Source organism: Lutra lutra, chromosome 15 (genome assembly GCF_902655055.1).
Source record: "Lutra lutra chromosome 15, mLutLut1.2, whole genome shotgun sequence".
Lineage (NCBI taxonomy): Eukaryota > Metazoa > Chordata > Mammalia > Carnivora > Mustelidae > Lutra > Lutra lutra.
In genome coordinates, this window is record NC_062292.1 from 11,917,754 (window position 1) to 11,930,973 (window position 13,220).

The window sequence follows — 13,220 nt, forward strand, 5'->3', positions numbered from 1 at the left end:
GGGCGCTCTCCCAGCGGCGGGCGGCAGCCTTTGCAGCAGCGCCGAGCTTTTCCCTCCCCCATGTACCTTCTGGGGCTTTCCTCCCTTTTCCGTCTTCCTCCTTCCCGGGAAGTGAATTGCTGATGCGGATCGGACCCGATTCATTAATGATGCAGCCGGATTCGTTGCGGGATTGTGTTGCACGAGCTGAATTTTGAATGAAGGAGAAGAGTTGTATTTTGTTTTCTTCTTCTTCTTCTTTTTTTTAAAGAAGTCCTGACTCTGTGGTTCGCTGTACTTTTAATTATTATTTTATTTAAATATACGACTTAATTGTATTATTCTTTTTAAGATGTTTTAGAGATCTATTTTATGGTAACTTTCCCTCCCGATACATGCATCTGTGCGGGATCGAAGACGCTTCGGTGACGGGAGCTTCCTGGCGCGTCGGGGTGTCATTCAGTACCTGCCGTGCACGACAGTGGTGTGCGGGACGAAGGGTTTATTTTTAAAACCGCACCTTGTAAAATTTAGGATCACATACTCGTAGTGCAAACCGTAATACTCACTGAAGGGAAGAGCGGCGGACCCCGAAGCAAACATGTCCGGGGAAGTGCGTTTGAGGCAGTTGGAGCAGTTCATTTTGGACGGGCCCGCTCAGACCAATGGGCAATGCTTCAGTGTGGAGACGCTGTTGGATATACTCATCTGCCTTTATGATGAATGCAATAATTCTCCGCTGCGAAGGGAGAAGAACATTCTTGAATACCTGGAATGGGGTGAGTTTGTATTTTTCAGTAAGCTCCCTGGAGGTGGGCGCTGGGATTTAATTGTCGCAGGGGAGTTACCGTGAGTAAGCTGTCGACTCTGTCATCAGTGTGTAGATAGGCAGATAGATGGTCCGTGTACCATGTATTTATAACAGAGACTTAAATAATGGGTATGGTACGTACATTTAAATGTATGTGCAGTGAAGGTATAGATACCAATTATTCAAGGTGTTTTTTTTTTTTTTGCTAAGTTTTTGGTAGATATTTTCCCAAGAGTAAAACCGTGCGACTCAATTAATGTGGGTTTAATGTGGAATTTAGGAGGAAGAACTTATGTTTAGAGGTCAATAGTAAGAGATTTTGAATAATTCTGTGATGAGCAAAATGGATTATTGCTCACAGTTGCCTAACGCATGGCGGAATAACACACATTCAGTTGAAAGGTATTTATTGGTGGAAGCATTCCTTCCCGGTCTTTGGAAATCACTCTTGAAAAGGGGAGGAGATAGTGAAACGTCTTAGGTCAACAGGAACTGGAAGGTGGTGATCTCGGGGATTTGTTTTCATCTCCCTGTGGTACAAACAAAGGAAACTACTAAACATGGACTTTCCAAAAATTGTCATGTTCTTCAGATAGCATGACATAATATTTAAAAAATTTTGTGATAGTAGTTGGTGGAGAATGTTTGGGAACAGCTCCCACTTGAGGGTTAGACGGACTATAAATTTAATGCAGATCTAAACCGGTGAGATTTTTGTCTCCATTTCCCGAAATAGAGATGTGATTTCGAAGACCCGCTGTAGTGCCATAGATCAGAGATGAGCGCAGACGCTCCATGTGACCTTCAGGCTTGAAGGCTTGGCTTAAGTTCTGCTTCCCGTGTTACACGCGAGCACATTCCAGCATCCAGAGGCTCTGTTGGAACAACAAAGATCACCACCCACACCTGTGTTGGTACATCGGCTGTTGAGGAGTATTAGCTAAAGAAGTGTTTGTACCTTTGGAATATTAATAATTTTAGTTTGTTGGAAAATGTTTGTCCTGAAATGTCTTTGTTCCCAAGTAAAGCTGTATTTTCTTGAAGTAAAACTCAAGTGGTGACTATTTCGTTCATTTATTTTTTTGATTTGAAATTTATGAAAAATTAGTTGGTCAGAAAAAAAAATTAGTTGGTTAGGTAGATAACTCATTCAAGATGGCCTATAGGTAATAACTTTATCCAACTTGCCAGTATCAGAAGTTTTCTAACAAGTTGATGTCATGAGGTATTTAAAAATGTGTGTGTATGTGTATGTATTTATAAATGTGAACAGGATGATTTTTATAAACAGACCGCCAGGCTTATATTAGGAATGTAAGAATTCTAAACTATCTTCTCTCTTAAGACTGAGACAATTTTGATTGACTTTGGTACTGGTTTCATACGTCTTTTATTTTTATGTGTAGAGTAAAATATTTTGCAAAACGTATGTTGTTTTGCATCCCATGTTTCCTAGATTCAGAGATTTTTTTTTTTTAGTGTTCTGAAAATTTAAAGAAAAGGTTTAGGTACTTTTAGAATTTCAGTTCTTGAGTTAAGTACCATAGGGACACTCTTGACTATGATCATGATTATCATTTAGTAGCTGTTCTTTCTCACCTACAAAATGATGGGAGAACTCTATGTATGCACCAGTAATAAATATGTTTTTAAAATTGTGGTAAAAGAGAAAATCGTATCCTCAGTTGCCTTTTGGTTGAGTTTACATAGTTTCATGCAAGAAGGTATTTTGCTGTTTTGCTAGAATAATTTATATTTTTTCACCAAAGATATTTACTTGGATTTTGTTTCTTATATCTCTATTAAAAGACTTGCTTATGCATATTTAGTTTCAGCCAAAAGTCAAGTAAGTATTTGGCCAAATATACTTTATTTTTCTTAATATGTTTGAGTATTTCAAACCAGGGACTTTGCACAGTTTAAAGTAAGTTAAGTTTCACTGGTATCCTTAGTATTTTGCCTCCTTAGAAGTCTGACAGGATGTAACAAAAATGTACAGTCTCCAGTAAACTTGTATTGTTTTTCTCAGCAGTAGAGAAAAAGAGTCTAGAATTTTTAAGGAATTTGTACGCTGTTGGGGTAGGCAGTGTCTAGTCAGGCATTTTTAAGTGTGAGGTCTCAAAAGTGGGAGTTACCAACCATAGACATTTGGGTAAAGACTAAGAAAAAGTTAAGAATGGAAAAGCTGTCAAAAGATGTATCTTGAGTGATGTATTTATTATTTTTAAGTTATTTGAGAATTTAGGTTAAGAATGCCAGTTTGTTCCTCCATTTAAGTATTGAAATAAATCAGCTGTTGTTTGCGTTGAACTTGATGTCCTATGTTATTCTTATCTAACATTATATAAAGAACAGATGAAGTTTCCAGATAGTGAAGTAACCTCAATTTAATTTCTTAAACATTATTTTTTTGGTTGGTATTGGAAATTTATAGGGATTGTTCATTGGGCTTAAATATGATAATTCTGATTTGCGTTAAATGATACACTTTTTAGTTTGAGGTTTAAAAGACTCAGTGTTTGCAACAGTAGAGCAGTAGTAGTTAAATACTCTGAATTACATGGTGTATATTTGTGTTTGGCTGTTTACATTAATGAATGTGTCATCTAGTTATGCCTTATTTTTATGCTGGTGATAGGCTACTTTAAAAAATGGAGTCAGCCAAGGTTCTGTCTGCCTTGCTTCCTTTCCATCAGTTTCACTTTATTCCTAGTTATGGTCCGTTTCACTTTTACATTGGTATAGTTAATGTTTTGTTCATTACAGTATCATGACAAAAACAACTGATATTTTACTCAGATATGTTTTTTTGGTGGGGAGGAGGGCAGCATTCCTTGCTTGTGCTGATGGCTTGAGGGAGGAAATAAGTAGAGTTTTAGAGAGGAAGAAGAAATTAAGGCAGTGAGCAGTAGAGCAAGGGGATAAGAGTACCTTAAGGCCATGGACCACTTAGATTTAATAATATATATTTTCTAGTTATATCCAGTAAGATTTGAAAGACTTTTGTGTCCTTGTTTTTTAACTGGTGAAATGATAATGGTTTGAATGTTTGTTTATAAAGTAATAGTTTTGATGTCAGTAGTATATAACTCTAGCATAAGTTACAATACAGTTGTGGAAGTGAGAATAACGTTTATATTATAAAGTTATTTGCTAACAGTGACTAAAATGAATGCATTTTTCATTGAATTGGCTACCCTCTACTTTGAAATAGGAAATTGGAATTTTAGGGAATTCTTTACCAACTTACTTAAAGAATACATGTAGGATAATGTTACTCAATACAAAAGAAGCAAGCAAGGCTATCTGTATAACTTTTTTGGTGGTTTCTGAATCTTTTTTTTTTTTTTGATGGTTTCTGAATCTTATACTTTGTAATATTTCACTTAAATTATCCTTAATATAATCTTATAGATTATTTAGTGTATGCACACACATATATCTAAATGATTAATAATAAGCTTGTTACTAGAGCACTTCATTGGGTACTGTGGTTTAAACTTTTCACTGGGGTAGTTTTAAAGCTAATTCACATTTTTTCAGGTGTGGGTCAATTAAGTGAGGTGGAAATGCCTTCATTAGAAGTATCTTAATCTTTTCTGGGACACCTGGTTCTTCACTTCTGTGGCTCCTTACTAGCTTTATGTTAGCAGAATTTGTCATACCAAACCATCAAAGTGTTCGTTTCATACAGATGATTAAGTTTATTTTTAAGTCCTCAGGATTGTCATAAATGTCATTGGAAATACAGATTGGGCACTTGTTTCCTTTATACTAGTCATCTATTATTCTTTTCCTAAGAATGATAGTGAGGAAGTAGAATTTTTTGACCTAATACAATGCTGGTACGTGGTAGAAGCAAGTTCAGTAAGTAGTGGCTATTTCTTTAGCATTTCTCTTTTGTTTCTGTTTTTAATGGAAGTATAGCTAACACAGTATTATTTTCAGGTGTGCAGTACAGTGATTCAGCAATCCTATACATTACTCAGTACTCATCAAGATAAAAGTACTCTTAATCCCTTTTATCTGTTTCACCCATACCTCCCATCCAACTTCCCTCTGGCAACCACCACTTTGTTCTGTGTTGAAGAGTCTGTTTTGTTGGTTTTTTTTGCCTTCTGTTTGTTTTATTTCTTACATTCCATATATGAGTGAAATCATTTGGTATTGTGTGTGTGTCTCTCTCTTTTTTTTTGACAGAGAGAGATCACAAGTAGGCAGAGAGGCAGGCAGAGAGAGAGGGAAGCAGGCTCCTCGCAGAGCAGAGAGCCCGATGTGGGGCTCGATCCCAGGACCCTGAGATCATGACCTGAACTGAAGGCAGAGGCTTTAACCCACTGAGCCACCCAGGCGCCCTGTGTCTCTCTTTTTGAAGAATTTATTGCTCTGTGAGAATGGGCACGTTAGGAGTAACAGTTTAAGAATTTTAGGAATTTATTTTTCATATGGATATGTAGGGCATACTTTAGTATAGCAGTGTAAAAACAAATAGCATAACGGCAATTTTCTGAAATATTTCATAATTCCTGGGAGTTGATTAATATTATAGAGTAAGCCCAGGCTATTTTAGGGTAAAGGAACCAAACTTGGTATGAATTAATAATTTATTATTCTACTCTTCAGTGGCAGTCAAAAAATTGCTTTGAAATCTTTTCTCCTTTGGCACTCTTATTGCTAGTATGTTGTATATAGTAGCCCATTGTATTTCATCCTATTGATTTTGATGGATTTTAAAGTCAATTTACTAAGTCCAACCAGCATTTAAAAAATTAAATAGACCAGAATAGAAAATGTCAAGGACATCATGTTTAGAAAGAATAAGTATTTTCATGCAAAACTCATGTTTTCCTGTATTTCTACTATAGATTTGGACCCAAAAAGTTTGAGACTCTAGTGTAGATGAAGCTAAAATATGTTGTTTGACAGCAAAAGGATTAGAGACCAAGCACCCCCCCCCAAAAAAAAAACTGCACAGGATAAATTTAGGGACAGATTAAGAATTTAAAGAAGAGGAATTTAGGGAGGAGCAAAAAACTTGGAAGGAGGGATGGAGAACGGGAGAAAGGATGACTGATAAAAATGAGCATGAATATAGTGTTTTCCTGGGTTGCTACTTAAGTCTGCACTGTGAATAGGTATGTTTAATTTACAAGAACTTAGTGAACAGAGAAATTTTTTTTTTTTTTTAAGATTTTATTTATTTATTTGACAGAGAGAGATCACAAGCAGGCAGAGAGGCAGGCAGAGAGAGAGGAGGAAGCAGGCTCCTTGCTGAGCAGAGAGCCCGATGCGGGGCTCGATCCCAGGACCCTGAGATCATGACCTGAGCCGAAGGCAGCGGCTTAACCCACTGAGCCACCCAGGCGCCCCGTGAACAGAGAAATTGATTTCACTCTTGTTCTGTTCTTTTTTGTTTTTGTTTTTTAAAGATTTTATTTATTTGACAGAGAAAGATCACAAGTAGGCAGAGAGGCAGGCAGAGGGAGAGGCGGGGGAAGCAGGGTCCCTGCTGAGCAGAGAGCCCAATGCAGGTCCATCCCAGGACCCTGAGATCATGACCTGAGCCGAAGGCAGAGGCTTAACCCACTGAGCCACCCAGGCGCCCCAGCTTCACTCCTTTGTATTGTCTGAGTCTTTGATGGTTCATTTCTTTTTCCTTTGACATTTTTCCTTCTCTGACTTTGGGCTCCTGGATGTTGGCTCATTGATTGTCAAAGTTGGAAGTTTGTTGAACATGAGGGATGATCATATGACTTGTAGATATTGGTATTAGTTTTTTTGTTATATCTTCCCGTTGCTTCAGATGAACTCTAGAGTAGATGCAAGTGAGAAGGGTTTGCTGCTTCCATGGATTTTCTGATCCCTTCCTACTCATGAAACTACCAGTGGGAGTGACTTCCAAGGTTTCAGAAGCTATGGCGAAGAACTGCTCCGCTGCTTTCGCTGTATGTTAATGAGTCAAGAATTTCTTTACATAATTTTTGTTTTTGAATGACCTCACTGTAAGTATAGGTCATCCCGGATGTAGGAATGGCTATTTTTTTGTTATCACTGCATACAAAACTCCTTTGTAGGTCAAGAGGATTTCTTTCTCTTCCCCACTGATGTCCATCAGAGCACTTGGATCACTCTTCCCAGCTCTTTGCTTTGTTCTTTCTTCCTAGTGTTCACCTCTTTTCCAGCTAGTACATGGGCAATGGCTAACCTTATATTGGCTAACCCCCTTTCTACTGCTTCTCTATCTGCTGCTGTAGGAAGACAGCACTTTAGCTCTTGTGGTAACAGAAGGTATGGAGATCTGGCTCCCCACTCTCCCATCTTGCTGTTTGACCCTTAATTTTTTCCTCCTATGAACTGTTTAGTTCTATTTTGGAAATAGGGCTTCTTCACTCTAGCCCCATCCCTAGTTTCAAAATGTGTTCTGGAAACCCAGGGGATATTAATAGGTGCTTTGTGGTAAGGGAGGGAAGAGAGATGTTTATGTGGCTAATTAAATTTGGGAAACTATTTTAAACAAAATTAAACATCAGAAATACTGCCAGTTATCCTAGAATTTGTACAGTTGGTATGATTATAGAACCATATTTTTAAAGAATATCTGGAAGATGTATGGCAACCAGTGTTCCATGGAATACTCTGGGAAATGCACTTTTAGTACGAGGTTGTGGTGTTCCTTATATGAGGATTAGAAAGAGATAATTTTGGGATACTGTGTGGTTTGAGAGAGAATCTGAATCTGAATAAATTTACTTTTTAGTGGTTGTGGATTTTTAATTGTCTATTGTGTGATAGTCATGCGAACTGAGAGAGAAACTTGATCGTGGTGGTCTAGCACAAGTGTGATGGTGATGAACAAGTACATCTAGGAAAAGCACCTTATAAAGTAGAGTGAAATTAGATATAAAGTAATGAACCAGTGCTATCAGCTCCTATAGTCTTTGAAATTACTGAGAAGACTATTTATGACCTTTTCTTGGTCTAATTAAACTTGCTTTTCAAGTATAGGCACTCACAGTAAATACAGAAATTCTCACTTTATCTTTTGTAGCTTTAGTTACTATAATTGTTTACACGTTGCAAAAGTGTTTATCTGAAATAGTTTTATTCATTACTTAGTGATATTTAAGAGGAAAAGATCAAGGACTTGGCCAATTTTAGAATTCATTACCGTACTAAGTATTGTTTTTTGTAAGTTAGAGTGTTTTAACTAAGCTATTGGTTTCAGACTGTTGAACTAGTGTGGAATTTCCTTATTACCTATAACATATGTATGAAGCTATGAGTTTCAAGTGCCAGCACCTATTTATATGTGGTGTAAAGAAACCAGAAAATACAATCCTTTTATTAAAGAGAAAAACATATATACAGGCATACCTTGGAGATACTGAGGGTTTGGTTCCAGACCACTGCAATAAGGTAAATATCCTAATAAACTGATTCAAATGATTTTTTTTTTGTTTGTTTTCCAGTGCATGTAAAGGTTATGTTTACATTACTGCGGTCTACTAAATGTGTAATAGCATTATATCTTAAAAAAGGACATACCTTGATTAAAAAATGCTTTATTGTTTAAAAATGGTAGCCATCATCTGAGTTTTCAGTGAGTTGCAATCTTTTTGCCACTGGGAGGTCTTGCCTCCATGTTGTTGACTGCTGACTGGTCAGGGTGGTGGGTGCTAAAGGTTGGGGTGGCTATGGAGATTTCTTAAAACAACAATGAGTTTGCCTCATTAGATCCTCATGAAGGATTTCTCTGTAGCATGTGATGTTGTTTGATAGCATTGGAGCCATGGGAAAATTTCTTCCATAACTGGAGTCAGTCCTCTCAAACACTCCTGCTGTCTTATCAACTTAGTTTGTGGGATATTCCAAAACTTTGTTGTCGTTTCAACGATCTTCACAGCATCTTCAGCAGAAGTACATTCCATCTAAGAAACCACTTTCCTTGCGCCTCCATGAGAAGCGACTTCATCCGTTCACGTTCCATCATGAGGTTGCAGCCCGTCCGTCCCATCCTCGGGCTCCGCTCCTGATTCTCGTTCTCCTGCTCTTTCCTCCCCGTCTGCTGTGACTTCCTCCCGTGAAGTCTTGAACCCCTCAGAGTCCTCCCTGAGGGTTGGGGTCAACTTCCTCCAAACCCCTGTGAATGTTGGTATTTTGATGACTTCCCATGAATCATGGATGCTCGTAATGGCATCTAGAGTAGATGAAATAAAAAGATGAATCCTTTCCAGAAGGTTTTTGATTTACTTTGCCCAGATCCATCAGAGGAATCATGCTCTGTGGCAGCTATAGCCAAATGAAATGTAGTTCTTCAGTATTAAGATTTGAAAGTACAAATTACTTCATGATTCATGGGCTTAGAATGGATGTTGTGTTAGTGGTCATGAAAACAACCCTAATCTCATTGTCCGGCTCCATCAGAGCTCTTGGGTGCCCAGGTGCATTGTCAGTGAGCAGTAATGTTTTGAAAGGAATCTTTTTTCTGGGCAGTGGGTCCCAACAGTGGGCTTAAAATCTTCAGTAAACCAGGTTGTAAACAAATGTGCTGTCATCCAGGCCTTGTTGCTGTGGTCACAGAGCACGGGCAGAGTAGACTTAGCATCCTTCTTAAGGGTCCTAGGATTTCTGGAATGGCACCTGAGCACTGGCTTCCCCTTAAAGTCACCAGCGGCACGATCCCCTCACAGGAGAGTCAGCCTGCCCTTTGAAGCCAGGCGTTGACTTCTCTCTGGCTGTGAAAGTTCTAGATGGCATCTTCCAGGGCAAGGCTGTTTCGTTGATACTGAAATCTGATGTTGCGTGTGGCCGCCTTCATGACTTCTCGGAGCTGGATCTTCTGGAGAACTTGCTGCAGCTTCTCCGTCAGCACCTGCTGCTTCAACTTGCACTTCTGTCCAGACGACTTCTTTCCTGAGACCTCGTGAACCAACCTCTGCCAGCGTCAGACTTTCTTCTGCGGCTCCCTCACCTCTCTCAGCCTTCCCAGAGTTCAGTCAGGGCCTTGCTCTGGGTGAGGCTTTGGCTTAAGGGAATGTTGGCTGATGGCTGTGTTGGCAGAAGGCTGATGGCTCTTCTGTCCAGACCACCGAAACGTCCTCCGTATGAGCTGTAAAGCTGTTTCGCTCTCTTCTCATTCATGCGCTCACTGGAGTAGCACGTATAATTTACTTCAAGAACTTTTCCTTTGCTTTCGTAAGTTGGCTGTTTGGTACAAGAGGCCTGGCTTTTGGCATGTCTTGGCTTCCAATGTGACTTCCTCACCCAGCTAAATCATTCCTAGTTACGATTTAAAGTGAGAGGAGGCTTTTCCTTTCACTGGAACACTTAGAGGGCATTGTAGGGTTTTCACCTGCCTAATTTTGGTACTGTTGCATCCCATCTTGGAGAATAGGGAGGCCCAGGGAGGGGGACAGAGACTGGGCTGGCCTGTTGGTGGAGCAGTCAGAACACATACATTTATCTGCTGAGTTCTCCGTCTTCTGCAGGCATGGTGCGCAGTGCTCCTAAACGGTTATATCAGTAACATCACAGATTACTGGTCCCTGGATCACCACAACAAATGTGATAATGAAAAGTTTGAAATACAGCAGAATGTGACACAGACACAAAGCAAATGCTTTTGGAACAATGGTGCTGATGTAATGTTGCCATATACCTTCAATTTGAAAAAAAAAAAAAAAGAAAAAGAAAAATAAAGACTATCTAGGAAGCACAACAGCCTGACGCTATGTCACAGTGCCTTTGACATTCACTTCGTATCATATTATCTCATAGACATTTCATCATCTCACATGGTCACAAGAAGGCTGCGTACAGTACAATGAGATATTTTGAGAGACTGTTCATAGCGATATAACTTTTATTACAGCATAGTTTTATAATGGTTATATTTAATAGTTATTGGTAATCTCTTACTATGCCTCTTTTATAAATAAAGCTTTTTCATAGGTATATATATATAGCAAAAAATGTAGTATATATAAGGTTCAGTACTATCTGCAGTGTCCTGGCTGGGGGGGTGCTGTCCTGGAACAAGGGGGGGATGTTGGTAATTGGTGCTGTTTCAGCCCTATGTGAGCAACTCTCTGATTACTGTAAACTTCTCTGGATATCAGGGTGGCAGATAATAAGACTAGAGGATAATTCTGTTTGATTATTTAAAGCCAAATTGCTTATAGGGGGACAGATTAATTAGCTTTTCTTCTCTCCCCTCTGATACACATTTATTTTTCCCTTCTTCCCCATCAACACTGTTCTTCTCTCCCTAAATTTAATTATGGTTGAAAGTACTTCTTATGTGGATGAAAACAGTCTTTTAAGAGTACATGTGAATTAGTTCAGTCATGTGCAGTCATTTAACTTTCGGTTTTATTTCAAATTGCTTAAACATCACTGTAGGCTTAATCAGTGAAAAAAAAACCACCTATTCTGTTTGCTCTATTCATAGTGATAAAGCTTAATTAAATTTACTTAAAGAGTTTCCATGGTGAAGATCTGCAAGTGGAATACCTCAACCCGAAATATTCCTTTCTAAACGAATATACTGGTAAAGAGCAAGGGCTTTGGCTTCAGACTGACTGCTTTGGTTATTGGCTGGATGATTTAAGCAAGTTACTGAACCTCTCCCTGTTTTATCATCTGTGAAAAAATGGACATAATAGTAATAGCTTATTTTGCAAAAGGTTGAAAGTTGATTTAGGTTTATTCCTTTTCTGGTGATTTATATTTCCTTTTTTTTTCTGGTTTTCTTTTTCTTTTTCTTAAGTCTTATATATTCATTTGAGAGAGAGCAAGAGCAAGGGAAAGGAGCAGAGGGAGAGGAAGAAGCAGACTCCCCACTGACACCACCCCCCCGATGTGGGGCTCTATCCCAGGACCCTGGGACCACGACCTGAGCAGAAGGCTGGCACTTAACTGACTGAGCCCCCATTTGCCCCTTTTATCTGGTTTTCTAAGTATTTGTCTAGCATTATGAAAAAGGAAGAACTAAAACTCTATTGTGTTGGTAAAGTTTAATTGGATTGTATAGCTGTATTGATACTGGGATGTATTTCATCAGTAACAAATATTTATCTCTTACTGATGATATTTTATTTAAATGATATTGGCATTGGAGAGGTCTTTCATTATGTGACTGTGCCAACAGCATCTTATTCCTTCTTTTAGGACAAGATATTTTGCATTGAACATCTTGTTATTAACTGAACTATTTTCAGCAGATATCAAGCCAGTACCTATTCTTTGCACACCAACAGCAAATATTATTACATGGCTAGTTATGTTTCATTTTTATATTTATATAGTTCCAATCTGCAAATGAGTGGTAGAGTTCTAGACTTTGACTCAAAAGATGAAAATAATCATGAAAGGTCATTGAGGTATTGTTCACTTAGGACTTTTTGTGGATTAAGGGTTATGCAGCACCATAAGTACATGTTGTGGTCTAGCAGTAAGTATGAAGAAAATGAACAGTATACACTAGTGTTTTCTAAACTATATTTCAAGGGATATAAATGAATATTCTGAAGATTAAGAGTTCAGTGAATATGTAAGATTGAGAAATAGTTTTATTGCATCTTTGGCTATTACAAAACTCATTGTCAGAGTAAAAGTTTTTTAAAAGTTGTGCTGTAGGGGCACCTGGGTGGCTCAGTGGGTTAAAGCCTCTGCCTTCGGCTCAGGTCGTGATTCCACGGTCCTGGATGGAGCCCCGCATCCATGGGGCTCTCCGCTCAGCAGGGAGCCTGCTTCCCTTCTTCTCTCTCTGCCTGCCTCTCTGCCTACTTGTGATCTCTGTCTGTCAAATAAATAAATAAAATCTTTAAAAAACTTATTTAAAAAAGTTGTGCTGTACGGAAACCCTTTTTAACCTTGTTTTACCTAGAATTTGCCTCAGTCATTTGTCTTTTGAACCCTTTTTATGAGGAACATTAACAGTTTGGGGAAAGACTGTGTACTAGACTCAGTAGGTGCTGTCAGAGCCTCAATAAATAAATAAAAATCTTTAAAAAACTTATTTAAAAAAGTTGTGCTGTACGGAAACCCTTTTTAACCTTGTTTTACCTAGAATTTGCCTCAGTCATTTGTCTTTTGAACCCTTTTTATGAGGAACATTAACAGTTTGGGGAAAGACTGTGTACTAGACTCAGTAGGTGCCGTCAGAGCCTCTGAACTGCTCATGTGACAGAGGTTGTTACTAAAATCTATCACATGGTGTTTTGCATATTGTTGCAATTTACATCAGACTCCAAAGGTGAGGATTGAATGACTTGCCTTTATTCTTTCGCTGCTTAACATTTTTTAGCACTGCCCTTTGTAGCACCCAGAAGCTGTAGTCTTTTATTCGGTGAGCATGGAGGTCTGCACTGGATGGATGGATGCGTGTTTACATTAAGACCCCCGTACATGCTTTTGAATTCGTGTTGTT

The 13,220-nt window shown here is 38.6% G+C and overlaps 1 protein-coding gene across 15 annotated transcripts in view; it reads left to right on the top strand.

Moving 5' to 3' along the window:
- Window positions 1-202: 202 nt before the first annotated feature.
- The window catches only part of CDC42BPA (CDC42 binding protein kinase alpha), a 338,602-nt gene continuing 325,584 nt past the window's right edge, over window positions 203-13,220 (top strand). For all 15 annotated transcript variants that reach the window (XM_047703785.1, XM_047703770.1, XM_047703777.1 and 12 more), the window contains exon 1: window positions 203-758. In XM_047703785.1, the coding sequence (XP_047559741.1) occupies window positions 581-758 (178 nt within the window). In that variant the 5' untranslated portion in view covers window positions 203-580. The remainder of the gene's footprint in view (window positions 759-13,220) is intronic.